At 44.2% G+C, this 18,542-nt stretch overlaps 1 protein-coding gene across 1 annotated transcript in view; it reads right to left on the bottom strand.

The window, feature by feature from the left end:
* The window catches only part of Chd1 (chromodomain helicase DNA binding protein 1), a 62,651-nt gene extending 46,566 nt beyond the window's left edge, over nucleotides 1-16,085 (bottom strand). Inside the window, exons 1-2 of the mRNA XM_052170034.1 lie at nucleotides 16,009-16,085; nucleotides 14,200-14,397 (exon numbers count right to left, since the gene is read on the bottom strand). Coding sequence (XP_052025994.1) covers nucleotides 14,200-14,252 — 53 coding nt within the window. The 5' untranslated portion in view covers nucleotides 14,253-14,397; nucleotides 16,009-16,085. The remainder of the gene's footprint in view (nucleotides 1-14,199; nucleotides 14,398-16,008) is intronic.
* Between the last annotated feature and the right edge of the window lie 2,457 nt (nucleotides 16,086-18,542).

Below are 18,542 nucleotides of genomic sequence, written 5' to 3'. Positions count from 1 at the left end.
ACCATTTAGTATAAAGTACTGTTAAATTTATCCTTCCCATTTAAAAAAAAAAAAAAAAGGAGCTGGAAAGTCGCAGATTGCTACCTCGCAGTTCTTATTTTCACTCAAGTACCTAGCATAAAACCTGCTTGTCAAACATGCACAAGCCCAGAGCCTATCTCAGTTATAACTCAGTAAAGCAAGCCTACAAACACCATGGAAGTGGAGAAGGCAGAAAGGTCAGAGGCTCAGGGCGCCCCTGGTTACAATCTGAGACCCGACACACTGCATCTAACGGCTGAGGAAGGGCAGGCTGTCAGACTCCTGTCTCCGTTTCAGTAAGTAAGGGGCATGCTTAGTAGTAGGACCTGCGGGACTTTGGTATTTATGTCCAAAGTAGTTTATTGGGTTGTTCTTTGAATAAAGATGGAGAGGAAGGGAATGTTTTAAAAGAAATGAATTCTGATGTCCAACCACACAACAGCGTAACTACGAACCATGGTAATAATAATACACCTTTTCTTTTTAAGGCTAGGGGGAAAAGATGTTTTCAATGATTCAATAAGTGGTAAATATTTCATGGTATAAATGTTTACCCTAACTTGAACATTATACAAATAAAATTATTGCTCCCGACCTGCTTTCTGATAAGACGTATCGCATCAGGCACACTTTGTGGACTTCCTGCTATAACTCAAACTATGACTGTCATTTCATCAAAAGCTAAGCAGAGTACAAGTGTGAGGTAAGACAGTGACTAGGTATATGTCTTCTTGTGTGTTCAGCAGAATGAACTACAATGCATGCATTTTTAGAGAAAATACATTAATTTAAGCTAGTACTTCTAATTCACAGTTTTTAACTCCTTCAGTTTTATGTTTGCGTCATTTTGGTTGAGTTTCTTGGTTCTAAATGACACTAATAATCTGCTTGTTTTATCTTAGGGGTCAATATATAGGCATGGACACATCCAATTAATCAATCTCAGATTAATAACATTATTACTGATGGTAACTGAAATAACTCCTTTGCTCTCTGGTTTCAAAACTGCTCATCCCCATAGTTAAACTGCTGCCTTAAAGCCTACTGATTTCCGTGTAACAAGAACAAGTAGGCCAACAACTTGATATATTCACAATCATTTATTTTTAAAGACTACTTTTGATTTGACGTCATATTATTATTAACTTAGATTCAATAGTTTAGAGTTTAAAGATACACAGTTTGGTCAGTTAAAATTAAACTGTAATTTTAAAATTTAGTAATTGCCTTGCATCCAGATCACGATTCCTAAATACTGCTGCACACTTACAAGACAATTCCCCTAAGAAATGGGAGACTAGTGCTGGGCCACACAAAGCGAAAGCTAAGCCGAACAATCCTAATGTTTAAAAAAACAACAACAACACAACCATTTCCATTACAATTCATAACAGTAATAAAATTAAAGTAAGAAGTAACTGCAAACCCGAGGGACTACAACACTACGGCTGAGAATCTCTGATCTCAGTGAAGCCTTACTTTTACAATAAACACACACTACAGTATCTCTTTAAGGCAGTAAGGCTAATAGCAGCAAGTAAGACATGAGCTTCCAGGTGTTCTTAAGTTGTGTCATGTGACCTTAATTACAAGGACACATACAACAAACACAAGCTGCTGAGTATATACTGTACAAAATGACTGGTATGTAGTCCCCAAAGACAATTTAATAAAAGACAGGACTATTCCAGTTTAAAGGAGATAAAAGAGAAACAACAGCCAACTGCATATGTGTCTGAGTATGGACCACTGGCAGACCGAGGTGGCTGGCCGACATGGACTGGAGAGGGAGACTCCCTGAACACGCTGGGCACGGGGTTAGGGAAGACAGTGTTTGTTCTTAGAAAGGGCAGACCAAGTCAAATGTGCATGAGACAATTCTTGCAACGTATTTTCAAATTCTCCAGGCAAACAGACAGACTGACAGACTGGCAGGCAGGCAGGCAGGCAGACAGACCGACTGACCGACCAGCTTACTGGTGGCTTACTCGATTAGAAATCCCTGTCTGGGACTTTATGATTTTCCTTCAAGGTTTATAGGTAAAGGCACTCTGAAAATTAGAAGAGAGGTTTGTCCAAAAATAAAAATACTATATAAGTCAGCTATAGCACGGCACTCCTGCACTCTACTGTATGACTGTCTGTCTGTCCACATGGATGCGGGCTATATACACAGGGACAAGGACAACAGTAGCCAAGATGTTAATCAACTCACAAGGACACGGAAATGTGGTGCACACACACACAGAATGAGAGCTACAGGCAAAGGATCAAATGGAAAATTATATCGTGAAGGAACAGACTGGAAAAGACAAATGCCAGGTAGTTTAAATTTTCGGATGTGCCAATGTAGGTGTGGGTAGAGATGTGAACCTAGAACAGGGCCATTAGGGGAGGGGACAGTGTCCTAAGGAAGTGGGGAAGGAGAAAAGGGAAAGTATCTTTGTCACATCACATGACCACCAGACCAGAGATAGTAGAAACAAGGTATGTCAACCAAACCTGTGTGAAAGCATGATAATAAACATTACTTTGCATTATTGAAAAATAAATCTCATTGTGTAAAAAGTAGGTATATCTCAGAAATAAAAGCCAAAATAAATCTTAAATAAATTAAAAGTTTGTAGCCAAAGCAAAACTAGAGAAACAATCAACATTCACATCTGTAATCATTTAGAAACTAATTCTCTTCCAACATTCCCTAAGGTACTGAACAGTTATTGCCGTCAGCCTGAATACTTACAAAGATATTAACAGCCCGTTAACAAAACAGGACAGTCATTTTAATTTACTTCTTTTTAAAGAATTCTGTGTAGCTATAGACTCTCTAGTCAAATGCTCATGAATCCCTTAAGGAGAATGCTAACGTTCTGTATCTATGAATTGCCTGACAGAAAGAAATGCTTTTCAAGTTCCAACCTGCATCAGGATGTCAGGGTGGCGAGCCTCACCCCGGCTGTAACTGTGGGCCTGGGATCATCTCAAAGGTCTCAGAGATGGTGGCAAAGCTGTCACCACAACTTATTTTGAAGATGTTAAAGGTTTATGTTTACTGCCAAACTAAAATACCTAAAATTTGAACTCTGGTAGCTGTCTATCAACCTAATCTGACATCATTCTCTCTGTTTTACAATGTAAACGCCTACCTTCTTCCTTCCGCCCTTGAATTCACTTGTTTTCCCCACCTCTTGGGCAACCTTGGTGCAAGCACTTACATTCCTGCAAAGCTGCTGAGTGTGGCTAACCTGCTGGCGCAGAGTTCTCACTGCACTCTGCCTGGACGCTACGGTGTGCTTGCCTACCTGACACTCCACACGTGACCAACAGAAGCAGACACCGGAACTGCTTGCACTTAGCAACTACATTCCTGCCTTCCAGCTTTCCACCTGGCAAACTCAGGACAGTTTATCAATCAAAGTGCTGCTAAGGCTACATCCTCTTCCTTCCTGTTCTTCAGAAATGTAACAACCCTGTACATTCTCATTCTCTTCTCCAGTTTTCCTGTCTCTACATTGCTTCATTGTATTCTTCCTCAGTCACTTAATAAAAACTGTAACTTCTCTGGAATAATCAGAAAGGCCTGGCGCAGTCTACTTCCCCCACAGTCCACCGTGTACATGGAACCCTGACCCTGTGCAAGAAGCTGGCTACTTTAGCAATCAATTCCCCAAACATCTAATACCTGGAAAATGTCTTCTGGTGTCTTGTCAGCCATAGTGCCCTTCCTCATGCCTATTCTCCAGTAAGACAAAACTTAAGATATGACACCCTACACTTTAAGCATATTTTCACTGTGACAACAAAGCTGTCCTGCTAGCTAGGACATGTGCAGTGTAAGAACAGGTATCCACGCTAACAGAACCAATAGCAGCATCAAGGGTAGCAGCATCAAGGGTAGCACCCACCTACCTGACAGTGAAAAAAGATATGAATCTGAGACCAGGTTTGGGGGGCAGTGGGAGTTCTAATACACTGCACTGTTTATTCAGCCCAGATTTTTTTTTAAAAAATAGGTTTTCTATAATTAATAATTTGATTACATTTGTTTACCTCAACAATTAGTGAGCAGGGGTTTCTACAAGAAACAAAACAGGGAGGAAGCCAGGGCAAACAGACCTCAGAGAGTCCTGGTCTACATAGCCAAGTTCCAAGACAGTCGGGTTATGTGGAGTAACTATCTAAAAACAAAGGGGGAAAGCCCAGCATAGTTATCTACCCCTTACTCTTCCTCATCTGAAAATGCTCTCTCTTCAAAGCATCGGCAGAACCAAGACTACAGTATGGCACCACGCCCTTCCTGCAGCCGTTCCCACTGCCCTGGAGGTAGGACACTGCTCCACTTCATGCACTCATGATATCTCCTATGTGTCAGGCATAATGCCTTTACAACGCTAAAATAACGTTTGGACTAAGTATCTCCAGCCTAACCAGATGCTGGGGCTCGTTAAATCGGGAGGGACCCTTAAGTCCAGTCGATTGGGTAACACCATATCCATGCCACCACAGACGAAGAAGCAATGTTGACAGAGAGCTAACCTCTGCCAACAACAGGTGAGCCTGAGCACTAACAAGACAAGAATGCATGAGCAACAGCTTCAGACTGTACTATGACAATCCGCACGCCTTCTACACAGGGATGCGGCCCCACACAGAGACACACATGCAGAGAAACAAGACAGAGACAGAGAGCAGCAACAGCTTCCAAGGATTTCAGTAATCTGGAAATCATCTTCCCATCTGACTCTAAAAGCCAGGTCATGCCACTGCTGTTAGATTCTAACCATCAAGCAAAAACAGATCTTTTGATCATTCAAAACAACCAATCAAAGAAAAATTAACTGTACTACGATCCTACATACCTGAAGTCCCACACTGAAGCAATGAGAATAAGGCTGCTAGAAATGGATGCTACAAAGGGTCGTTTTGAGCATGACTAAGTTGAAACCCATCACTAGCTGGGTTAGTCATGCTGAGGCTGAGGCTAAACTCAATGCTCTAGAGCAGGGTCCTCAGCCTTCCTGAGGCTGTTCCTGGTGTGGTGATGACCCCCAACCATAAAATTACTTTCATTGCTACTTCATAACCAATTTTACTACTGTTCTAAATTGTAATGTAATATCTGTGTTTTCTAACGTCCTAGGCAACCCGTGAGTGGGCTCTTCGACGCCCGAGACCCACGGACTGAGAGCCACTCCTTTCAAGTGTCAAGAGATGAGGAAAAGGAGTCTATACACACACAATGAGACTTTACTGGTAGTGTGTCATAACATGCCCGTGAAATCACAGTACTAGTAGGATACATGGCTGACTCTAACATGTATAAGTAGGTAGCTTCTTTCCCGTCAGTAGTGAACAATTCAGAAGTAATCAAGCACTTATGAGCTGGCACTGCATCCCACAGGGAAGAGCGTGCTGAAGTCAGGCCTATCCATGGCAGCTCGCCCTGTGGCCGCCATTACTTCAGGGAGGCCTGAAATCATCCAACGTAGCTGAGTCAGAAAAATAAGGCCATGTTTTTAAAACACTAACATGTTTAATTTTCTTTAATGCTGCCACAAGAAGTAAGGCTCCCACCAGCTGTGCTGAGGCTCACCTTAGTCCCAGCCAGCACCCAGGAATCAGAGGCAGGAGGATCCCTAGAGTCTGAGGCCAGCCCAATCTACTTAGCAAGCTCCAGGCCAGCCAAGGCTACATGATGAGATCCTGTCTTAGAAATAAACAAACAATCAAATTTCTATACTGTATAGTTTTAAACAAAACTATTTATAGTTTGGTATTTCATCAGTATGTATATAGCCAAATATAAGCACAGTCTGCATCAACTGTGAGTCACTGACTGAACAATACTATAGCCAGTGCAGTGCACGTTGGGTTAGTAATCATCAGGACAATGTATGACTAAATGACTGCACATCGAGTCAACCCTTTGGCACAGTGCATGCTAAGGCTAGGATTTATACAGCTGGAATTTAATACACATTCAAGTGGCTTCCTCCGATTAATGTATTTCAGGATTCAGTTATTTAAAGCTGTGAGGGAGAAAGTGTACTCTAGGGCTAGATGGCTCAGAGGTCAAGAACGCCTGCTGCTTCTGCAGAGGACTGACGTTTGGGTCTCACACACCACATGGCCACTCACAACCTCCTCTAAGTCCAATTCCAGGGGCTCTAGCACCCTCTTCTGGCCTCCATGGTGACCAGGCATACACACAGTCCACTTAGACACATGCAGGCAAAACACTGGTAAAATTAAAACGAATGCATCTTTTAAAAAACAAACCTCCATCAGATAATGACAGTCACTGCCTACCTCAATGACAAGAAGCCAGCAGCAGCATCTAGTGAGGTGAGGAACTGAAGACTGCTCTGCTCACCCAGGTCCTGCTGCTCTCATGGTCCCATTAAACTTCTGAGAGCTCTGTCATCTACCCACAGTCCCCACCTTCTGGAACACCTGAGCCTGGGTCTTGCACATGCTAGCAAAGAACTACACCAATCCCCAGCCATTCTGCCCTTTCTCAAAACCTGTCAAAATACACCTCATAAAATGCACCACAACATGGTATTTTTAATATATACAAAATTTAATCTTACTGAGGTTCTAATGATTCCTCCTTTTAAAAACTGAAAAATAAAAACAAAAACAAAAAATTCATTCCATTCCAGTGAAAACTGTATTTCTGAAAGGGACAATATGGCTGAGAGGCAGCAGCTGAGGTCTCTAAAGAGGACCCAGAAAGTTTTCTCCTGTGCTTCAGCTCTGAGAAAGAATGTAACCACTGACTACTAGGAATGCCTTTTAACCTTTCTCTGTTATCTCATTTCAACAACAACATCTTAAATCTTACCTAATCTGCCCACACCAAAGAAACGTTTGTGTGTGGCTTAGCATGTAGTTAACTGTTGGCTTAGCATGTAGTTAACTGTTGGCTTGAGGAAGCAGTCACAGCTCATGGCCAGGGCAGCTAACAACACAGCTTCACCTGTGAAGAACGGTTCTCAGTAACGAAGTTACAGGAGGTTCCAGTGCAGTATTGTCTCCCTTAAAACGAGGTCTATGGAGCCCGTGTGTGTGTGTGTGTGTGTGTGTGTGTGTGTGTGTACCGTCTTTCCTTTTCTGTGGATCTGAGGAGCCTTTTCCTTTTCTGTTTACCCTCCCATCATCTACTCTGCCTCCTTTTTGAAGTTTCCTTCATTCCCCCATTCCAACTAAACCACACAAAAACTTCAGCATAATCAGGAATCAATCTCAGTGTAAAGACTGTAAAACAGGAATGTCCAATATTTCTCTTTATTAGAGAGAACAGCTCTTCTATACTGGGATATACGATATTGGCAAAAATTTTTCATTTCCTAGTAAAAGTACCATTTGTTCTTTTTTTGAAAACTATATCAACTTTTACCCAGATTGTAAAGGTTCTGTGGGAATCTTCCATATAGCTCCCTACATGGTCCTAGCACTGACCAAACCGCCTTCCGTCACCTCCCCTGCACGACCACACAGCCATAAGTACCTGCCTAGCTAAGAGGATACAGATACTAATCTGTTGTTACCTCTAAATTAGAATAATCTTTCTAAAATTCATTTATTATTTTAAAAGCTTACAACTCCATGTGAATAATTTTATATATGTATGAATTTTGATTTGAATACAACTATTCTGAAACCCTATTAAAATGGAAACTGTAATCCAGAAAATCTAAGATACCTAAGAAAACTTTCAAGGTAAGACAATGTTCTGTACAGTTTTTGGTTCTGTGCATTTGTCAAAACTCAGAACTCTAATGCACATTTTTTTTAAATTAATAAGTACGATAGATTTCAAATGTAATACAACTAACAAATGCACCTAACTTGATTACAAATTTGAAAACCCTGGGGGCTGGAGAGATGGCTCAGTGGTTGAAGCACTGACTGCTGTCCTGAAGGTCCTGAGTTCAAATCCCAGCAACCACATGGTGGCTCACAACCATCTCATAATGAGATCTGACACCCTCTTCCGGTGTGTCTGAAGACAGCTACAGTGTACTTACATATCATAATAAATAAATCTTAAAAAATAATAATAAAAGAAAAGAAAACCCTGAATGGGAAAATGAAGTAATCAGCAACTTTGGGAAGCACTGGGTTGATTGGACACTGCCAGGCTAAAGGTACCTATACACTGTATTCAAGTTGGCAAATTGGGTTCTCCCGGGATTAAAGCCTAAACATTCTGATTAGAGCCTGAACCTATTTTCCATACATTCTAGGTGAGTGCATGGGTAACCAGAGCCAGCTTCCCCACTGTTGGAGCAGAAGTTATAAGAGCACAGAAAAGGGTTATGACCCCCGTGGAGCCAGGTAGTGGTGGCCTGCACCTTTAATCCCAGCACTCAGCACTCAGCAAGCACTCCAGTCACCTCTAAGCTCTAGGCCAGCTGCAGGGATACTCTATGGGTAGTTTTTGGACACAGTTCCGTGCTCTATCTGCTGAGGGGGCTTCAATTAAAACCCAAGATTGCTCCTCAGGCAGGTCAGTCCTCCACCTTCTGTTCTGAGTCAGGACCTCTCACTGAACCTGGAACTCACGCACTAGGCGGGTCTCTGGGGTCCCACGTCTCTAGCTCTCAATGCTGGGAGCGCAGCTGAGTGCCCCATGTAAGGTCTGCGATCCAAGCTCAAACCCGCATGCTGTGCACCAAGCAAGCATTTACCCATGGGGCTGACCCCCAGGCCATATTAATGGCTTTAAAACAGTGAGTTTTCAAACAGTTACGTATGTGGCTAAAGGACTTGTGTTCCTTCAGAGGAATCAAGTTCAGTTCTTAGCACCATATCACGCAGCATACAACTGTCCGTAACTCCAGCTCCGCAGGCTAATCACGGCCTCCTCAGTCACCGCACACCAATGTGGCATACAAACACACACACAAATAAAATTTTCAATAAACAATTTTAAAACTGTTTATAAACTTCATTTCCCTACCCATAAAGCAAAATTGTGAAACAGTGGATAGCAATGGGGTTTTGTGGGAATGTGTTTTGAAATTTCCTGTGACACACAGTACCCTGTGTGCACCTCGCTTGGTTCAGTCAGAAAATCAACACTTATACTTTGCCACTGCACGTGTTTCTACCTAGCATCTCTCTGGCATACAAAAAACTTATTTAAGGAAACCGCCAGTAACAACAATTGTGGAAATAAGTGGCTAAATTACTTAAGTAAACAGGTTCATTTTACTTCTGCATTTAAACTATAAGTTTAACATGTATACAAATCCCTTAGGACGCTGGTACAATGCGGAGGCTCTAGTGTGACACCCAGTTCTACATTCCCAACAGGCTCAGAAGAATGAACCACAACTGGGTTCTGAACTTCTCTGCCTGTGCATTTTAAAACTTCCCATTTTAAAAGATAAAAGCAGGTACTTCCAAGTGCGGTTGCACACCTTTACTCCCAGCACTCCTTTCAAGTCACAACACCTGGAGACAGAGCTCCCAAGTGCCCCAAGCCCGCCTCCTGGGCTACAATGGGACCTGGTCACACACACCAAATAAATTAAAAAAGAAAAACTTTAAAGAAAAAAATAGCCTTTCAAATAACTCTTTACAGAAGAAACACACTTCTTAAATATAGAACTACAACAGGTATGATCCAGTTAAACACATAAACCAACAGGCAACTTGCTGTCATCACTGCCTGGACATTATCTCGTACCTTTATACACAGGGCAGCACTACACTAGAAATCACATAATTCTTTTAAACTCACCAGCTAAAAGTAACACTAATTACAGTAACCTATACTCAGCAGTCTCAGGCAACAATGAAACTTATAACTTGGTTAATTCTGCTCAGAGTGTAGCCAACTGCTAAAGCTTCTGGGGTGAAGCTTATGGAGTTTCTAAACAGAGATCTTAGCTTCAGAAGCATGCAGAGGATGTGGGGGGAAAATAAAGACAAAAAAAGCACAACTGGACAAAATGTGGACTAATAGAAATGAAATAAACACATATACCTAAGGAATGACATCACCAAAACTGTCACAGCCTGGTTTCTGAACTAGATCACCTCTGGCCAGCCCATCTTCAGCATTTCCTAGCTTTCTATCTTCCTGAAAATGCTTCTTGTCATTACTTCAGTTAGCATTACTTCACAAACTTTCTCAAGTGACTTTTAAAAAGGTGATTGTAAAAGAGCAAGAAACACCATTTTTTACAATGTCTTATGAAAAGTATTCAAATCTAATGTAAAAGATAAAACAAGTTTTTTGTTTTGTGTTGTTTTTGAAACAGGGTTTCTCGGTGTAGCCCTGACTAACACAGGGGTACATATCAGATATCCTGCCTACCAGTTATTTACACTGTGATTCAGAACTACCAAAATTACAGTTATGAAGTAGTAGAGACAAAAATAATCTTGTGGTTGGTGATCAGCAAAAGCATAAAGAACTGTATAAAGTGGTTAAACGAAGCATTAGGAAGGTTGAGAACAACTGATTTAAAGACTCAAGTAACACTACTTGTAAACCTTGCATGACAAAGTTGCTAAAAATTGAACCTAACGAGCATCTATCAATTATCCAAAAAAATAATGTGATCACATTTCAAATATTTGTCCATTACTGGGCTAAATCACTCTTGGAAACACCGTTAGGATGGAAATCTGTAGGGTACAGATGTACCTCAGGGTTCTATAGAACTGCCGAACATGTGAGACCTCGGGCTTCATGTGCAGGAATACAAAAAGAACGAGTGAACACAATCTTTTAAATGTTTAAGCAGGGTTTGAAGACCCTGCCCATACCCTACAGCTGGGGCTTCCAGCACTGGGGTCAGAGAGCTTGGCTTCAGTCACATAAACTGTGTCCAGCTGACCTGCATACAGGTACATCCTGGCCTGTACTTAATTAAAAACTAAAGACGTACTCTAAAAACACAAACACATAATTTCGCTTTTATTTTTTTATTTTATTTTATTTACTAGTTGCTTTTTTTCCCCTAACCTGGGGCTGACCTGGGACTCCCTATAAAGGCCAGGTTGGCCTTGAACCCAGAGTTCTGCCTCTGCCTCATGAGTTCTAGGACCATAAGACATGGGCCATGGAAATACCATCTTCATACAACCTATCTGATGCAACCTTTCCCTCTTACCCAACTCCATGCCCACTCAGGAAGGGAGGAAGGAAGAGAAGGAAGGAAAAAACCCACTACAACACAAATCAGAAACCATAATATACAAGCCAAAGACCAGTAAGAAAAAAATGCCCAAACAAAGCAAAATAGAAAAAAAAAATCTACAAAACTAGCACTGAGTTAGTTTTATATTGGCCAACTACTCCTGGGCATGAGGCCCATGCAGAAATATAGCTAATACCAAATAAGACTCCACTGAAAACAACTAAGTGCTCCTTTGCCACCAAAAAGCTTCGTGGTTAGGAACAGAAGCCTGTGTCCACTTCCCAATCTCAGCCCTAACCCACTTTTCTAAGCAAGGTTTCTAAACTATCAGAACATAGCCAAAGAATCTAGCTCTCAGGAACTTTCTTCTCATCAACAGAGACTGCTGTATACACAAGGAATCAACCCCTTCGCCTCCACATTTCTTTTTCTGTAAAAAGCTAAACCCAACCCAAAATAACAAATGGTAACCTCATTTCAGAAGCTTCCACAAAATACAAACGAAATTCTATAGCAAAACACATTATACATTTCTTGACCAACACAATCAAAGTTGCTTAACTATCTACAATGTATACTAACTCCAAAGGTGGACTGTTTTTCTCATTTCTCCATTATTATTATTTTCAGTTGTGATACCTTTCGGTATTTTGGTAAGAAATCCCATCTGTAGGGTTTAACTCCTCTGTTAACTAGACACAATTCCTTTTCTTTGCACAACCTTACAAGGAAAGCCATTTTGGAGAAAGGGAAGAAGTATCAATGATAAAGGGTGACAAGAAAATGGAAGACAACAAAACAGTAAGATGATGAAGGTCAAGAAAAAAGAAACTAATAAATTCTAAAGCACATGTAGTCAGATCCTTCAATAGTGATACTCAGAAGCACCAGAGTCTGAGGACAGAATTACTAACTCCAAGTATTACAGAAATATGCTTTGTTAGCACTTAATATGAGTATAAATTGAGAAAGAATATAATTCGGTAGTCTGCTCCTCTTACCTCAGCCTCCCTTTCTGGGGTTATAGCAATAATATGTAAATTATAGGAATAATATTCCAACTACGCCAAGTTGGAAAAGAAATCTTACTAATTTCAAAGGTCCCTGCCTCCCCTGGTTCATTATCCAATTGGCTTTATTCCTTCTCCTCCTAGCTTTAGATAGGGCAGCAAACACTAAAATAGGTTACGTTCTGATTCTTTACCAAGCAGGTATCCTCTGACTTAACCAAGTAGATATTGGTCAAGAGTCTGACTTCCTATTCTGTGGGTACCCTGGTTCCTAGGTTTCTCTGTGAATATCTACTTACTAACCATTTCTTTACTCCTAATGAATAAGACCTTAAACAAGTAACTCTTCTATTCACTTACTACAATGTATCTAAGAGATACCAATCACAACTGAAGTGTAAACATCCTCTTAAGTAGACCAGCAGCACTCAAGAGGCCAAAGCCAAGTGGATCTCAGTGAATTCAGTTAGCCTGGTCTACATGATGAGAATTAGGTGTGCTAGGGCTGCATCATGGAACTCTGCTGCCAAAAAATCAATCAATCAATCAATCAATCTATCTATCTCTCTCTCTCTCTGTCTCTCTCTCTCTCTCTCTCTCTCACTCACTCACACACACAAATCCTCTAGCTTCACTTCCATTGAGTCAATAAACTCTACCATATGTTCCTGAACAACCTCCCCTAACTCCCACCCCTTAGCTTTGTTGAGGCAGTACTGACTATTTCTCTACGCAGTACTGACTCTCCTAAAACTCTTATGCAGACCAGGCTGGCCTCCAGCTCGGAGAGACCAACCTGCCTCTGCCTCCCGAATGCAGATTAGAAGTGTGCACCGCCACTCCCGAGCTCACGCAGGTTTTTAACTTTTAGATCAATACTTATTAACTAAAGTGCTCGATTCTCTGTGTTGTCATCATTTGTCAGCAGCACCTCTCCTGTTTCTTGTGCCCCCCATTTACCCAGCACTCTAACTTCAGTGTGGTGTCCTACATGGCACAGAACACCAATGGCTGCTGTCCCAGGAACCATTTTAAGCTGACATAGCAGCATCTCACTTATCTTATGTTTTTGTAAATTATATATATATATAAGTAATAGTGTAATCCCCATTTTGCAAGACCAAATATTTCATCAGAACAACAAAATAATTGACCTCAACTCATAGGGAGTAACAGACTCCAACACCTACTTTGCTGATTTCTATGTGTAAGTATATACAAATAATGAACTGTAATAGTAACGTGGAGACTATTAAAAAGGACCAGGCAGTGATGCGTGACTATGATGTCAATGCTCCGTTTAGTATGAGGTGAGAACTCTTGTGGAGGGGCAGCTAGAACTTTACCACAGACTCTGCCTCGAAAAAAATGGAGCAAAAACATTGTCTTACACATAAACTGGCTCAACAGTTCATTTCCATAAACTCTATTTCTAAGAAACAATATGGTCCAAGTAAGAATTCTAAAGCTCCAATATAAAAATAAACAGGCTGAATTCACATCAAATGTATCTAAAGTTTTCTACAGTGCTTCCCATCAGTGCTGCTCAATACAGTGGACATGTGGCATAAGCATGTCATTTATACACTATTTGAAGATGCCTGGTATAACCTACAGAATTTTGAATGTTTTGTGATCTAAACTGTTGCATGTGCCTAGGAGCTAACTGAACAGCACAGGTGTAGCACATAAAACTCAGGAAAATAGGAGTGCAGAAATTCTTACTGCATTTATTTGGACAGTTCGTTAATGCCCAAGTCAGTTTTAATGTCTCTTTACTGTTTCAGCTTCAATTAATTCAAAATATAAACTTCCAAAAGATTTAAACAGATCAAAGCCTTCTATAGCTGCTCCCTGTTATCTTGCTATTTTTACACACATACACACACAAAACATGCAATCTTAACAAAACTGCTATTAGGATTGTTTTGCCAAGCTAAGACAATTTGACAAAAACACTGCGTTCCAGGCCTCGGGCAGCCGGCTGTTTTAAAGTGCTTGCTTACCTTGACTCTCCGCTGCCGTTCCTAACACTTTCTTCATCACTGTGTCCATTCATTGTAAATATCAAGACGGTTTAAGTAAAACAAATCTCCTCAGATTAAGAAAAGATGAGTATAAATGCCGATTTCCTCCGATATCAAAATTTCAAAGACGAACTTCCTTCAACATTCATAAGTTTCCTGGGGCCCTCTCTGTGTCACCTAGGGGAAATATATTAGCAGTTAAGAATATTTGCTGTAGGAAAAGATGTAAGCCCAACTTAGAACTCACAGAAATGGACCTAGACCATTAGACTAGAGATGTCTAGGAAGACCCGGAAGCCTTTCACTTACAAGAACCAGGCATCTATTAAGTACATTCTTGCTTGCTAGAATCTAGCCTGCCACTGCTAGTGCTGTTCTGACAGAAGGGCAACAAACTTTTCCAGACTACTTGCTACTGTGTAGCACTATTTATATAGATTACTAACACAAAGTAACATATACAGACAAGCAGAGTGGAAAGTGCTTCTTGGTAACTTCTCCAAATGCAGCTCCAACTCCTATTACCAAGAACTTCATATCCAGCTAAGGAAAGTTTTAAATGCTCATACGGAAGAGAGTGTAATAAAAGGTATCATGATCTTAGCAAAAATGCAAAGGCCAAAACAGATGGTTTGTACCAGGTAAATCACTGGTAGAGTGGAAGAAAAAAAAAAAACATTTACCGGGTAAGGTACTTAAGACGCCTTAAAAAAAAAAACATAAAAAGGCAATACAAAGAATATACACTGTTTCTTATTTTCAAGGCAAACGATAGGGGGGGCGGGGGGGGAGAGCGCGAGACAATATTTCCACCTCTCAAGATTTCCGCCAGAGCACTAGAGTCACCTACAAGCCAACCACGAATAAACAAAGGAGATCTCTGGCAGGGGAGGGAGAGGAAGACGCGGGGGAAGGAGACGTCAGATCCTTCCCCAGCCAGAAAGTACCACCAAGACACTCGGAACGCGGCAGAGTTGTCCTCCGACTCCAGCAGGGACTTAACTCTGATTATTTCCACTCCAGAGAACAGAAGGGGCCGAACAGGCTTGCTGGCCCCTCGGCCCCGGGGGCCGCCGACTCTGCACCTGGATCACGATTTTCCAACCTGCGGAGCTCAGTCTCCATACCTCTGCGAGGACAGGTCACCCACGATCCACAGCCCTCAACAGTAATTCCTAACGTTAACTATTAATTCCAGCCCCGGTGAAACCGTGTCGGAGCCCTCCGCCTCCTGCTCTCCGCAAAGTCTGCGGCTGAGAAAGTTCACTCGCCTGGGCGCTTTCCCTTTCACCTTCCTCTCGCCCCTCAAGATGGCTTTCCCGGTCCGCTGGACTTCCTTTCCAGCCTCGCCTCCTTTCTCCGTCCGGCCCTAAGTTCTCCCGCGAGCGCCGGGACTCCGGACGCTCCCGCGTCTCAACAATAAGAGCCCCCCGGAGTGGCCAGGGCTCCCTCTGCAGCCTCCTTCCCCGCCTGGCAGTTGCCCGGCTCCGGGCTAAGTTTGCCGGGCGGCGCCGCGCGGGGCCGCTGCACCTTCTCCCCGCAGCCGGGCGCCGCGGCCTCCTTCCCGCCTCCCGCTCCCCGCAGCCCCGCCGCGCGCCCTCCCGGGCTCGCCCGGCCGCCGCCCCCTCCCCCCCGCGCTCCCACGTGCTGGTCCCCTCCGCGCGCCGGGCAGCGCCGCCAGGCCGCCGAGGATGCGCCGGGCCGCTCTCCCACGCCCCCGGCGCGGCGTCGGGCCTCGCGGGCCGCGCCGGCTCCCGGCCTCCCCGGGCCTCGCCGACCCGTCCTTACCGGCGGGCGCGGGGCGAAGGGTGGCGCGGGCCGGCGCCTCGGGTGGAGGATGCCCAGCGCGGGGCCCGCGATCCTGGACGCCCAGGCCGCGGGACCCGCGCCGCGGACGGCAGAGGGGGAGGGGAGGCCGCGGGCGGAGACGCGCGGGGCTGGGGGAGCCGGTCCTACGATCAGTTCATCTCCGGGCGCCGAGGCCGAGCGGGAAGTACCGAGGGCGCCTCCTCCGTCCGCGCTCCCGCCCCGCCGCTTATCGGCCGCCGGCAGCCGCCATGACGCCAAGACCGCGATCGAGCGCAACCGTCTCCGCCGCGCGGCGCCGCCGAGGTCGCTGTCGCCTCCGCCTCCCGAGCGACGTCACCGCCTCGGCTCACTCCCCTTCCCGGCGCGCGACGGCGGCGCGCACGCCCGGCCTTTCCGGCGACGCGCGAGCGCGGGGCGGGGCGGGGCGGAGCGGTGGCGCACGCCCCTCGGCCACTCGGTGCGGCCGAAGCTCGGCCTCCGCGCTCCTATCCCGCGCTAACCCCTGGCGTCCGCCTGGGGCTCCCGGAGATGAGCGCTCAGGTCACGACACGGATGCGCAAGGATCCAGAGCGGAGGCCGGGGACTGCCCGAGGTGGGAGCCGCCGCCGGGTGTCTGGAGTCCGGCCGGAGCTGCTGCGTCACCCGGGCAGCTACGGAACTATTGGGCAACCACGTCGCCTCCCGCTGCGATCCGGGCCCGGGCGACCTGCGGCTAAGTCTCCTCCGGGGCGGGGCTCTAGTGAAAGAGAGAAAATAGAGTCGGAGCTGCTGACATCCTGCGACGCTACTTGATTTCGTGTGTGGGTGGCCCGTGCCTGGTTCATAAAAGAACTTTTACAACAGCGCCTGCCTAGATCCCTCCCTGGAGGGCGGGTGGAAGGGTGCAGTGCAGTACTGGACGGAGAAAGGCTACTGGAGGGGCGTTGTAACTGGATCTGAGGTGCTGCGCCTTAGTTGACAGTTTCTGTCATTACTGTATCCGCAGGCCTCAGTGTGTCGGCAGCAGGATCTCTTCAAGCATGGTGATGTAGCAACTTATGTACGGTTTTCAATTTCGTTTTTATTATGCTTTTTGGTTTTGAAAGAGCGTTTTATTATGTAGCCCAGGGTGGCCTCGGGGTGAGCCTTCGAAGTTTTGGCATTAAAGGAAGGCATGTGCCACCACCACAAGGCTGACTGTTTTTTGCAAGGGTTTGGAACTTTGCTTGTTTTTAAATCAAAATTCTTTCTGATTTCATTATCCGGCCTGCAACCAAGATTCTTTAAAGACAACGTACAAACCCAGGCTGGTCTTCTACTTCTCCATCTCCCTGCCTCTGCCTCTGGAGTGGTGGTAATGGGATCGCCGGCATACCCACCTGTGGGGATGACTTTTTAAAACTTTTCAACTTATTTAAGTCGTATTTTCCGTAGAGGCCTCTCCTTCCAAGTCAAAATGAGTTTGACTGCCATAATATTCTCCAAATGATTCTTAAGCTATTTGGGAAATTTCTAATAAAAATTTAAACTTTGAAGCTTTATGTTTTGAACAAAATCATAATGTTCTTCACTGCTCTGTAAAATCTTAGAATGCTTTGAGAATGTAGAGAAATACAGTGTATAAAAACTGGCAACAATAGCCAGCGGTGGTGGTACACGCCTTTAATCCCAGCACTTGGGAGGCAGAGGCAGGTGGATTACTGAGTTCGAGGCCAGCGTGGTCTACAGAGTGAGTTCCAGGACAGCCAGAACTACTAAGAGAAACCCTGTCTCGGGAAAAAAAAATGGCAACAATCTTGCCTGTTCAAGTCTTTTTCTTTTCCATTGGAGACAAGGTTTCTCAGTGTAGGTTTGTAGGGGTTTTGTCTTTTGTTTGTTTCTCTAGACAGTTTCCAGGGTCCTGGAACTCACTCTGTAGACCAGGCTGGCTTCGAACTCAAGACTCACCAGCTCCTTCCTGCGGAGTGCTGGGACAAAATGTGTTCGGCTTCCTGTTCAAGTCTTAAAAATAATGCAAAAGAAAAATACTTGTCAGCTGAGTGATTAAACTGTTTCAATTTTTAAAATAAACAATCTCTTCTTTAAGTTTTATTTTTGTTACTGTTTGCGGGTCTGCTGCAGCACACATGCAGCTGTGAGAACAGCTTGTAGGGAGGGTTGTGTCTTGCCTGCCACCACGTGAATCCAAGGGCTGGAACTCAGATCTTAAGACTTGTTGGCCAAGCCAGGCGGTAGTGGCGCACGCCTTTAATCCCAGCACTTGGGAGGCAGAGGCAGGCGGATTTCTGAGTTCGAGGCCAGCCTTATCTACAGAGTGAGTTCCAAGACCACCAGGGCTACAGAAAATCCTGTGGGGGGTGAGGGGGGGGGGACCAAAGACTTGGTGGCCTGATATCTTTCCACACTGAATCTTTCCTCCGGCCCATTTACATCTGGTCTTAGTATCTCCAAGAACAGCCTAGAAGTGATTATAAACATGTAAATAGCAGAAATTCTAGAAAGTTAGCATCAACTAGGATGGAATTTTGTTTATT

This window comes from Apodemus sylvaticus, chromosome 23 (assembly GCF_947179515.1).
Source record: "Apodemus sylvaticus chromosome 23, mApoSyl1.1, whole genome shotgun sequence".
NCBI lineage: Eukaryota > Metazoa > Chordata > Mammalia > Rodentia > Muridae > Apodemus > Apodemus sylvaticus.
This window is presented reverse-complemented; position numbering and strand designations above follow the sequence as displayed.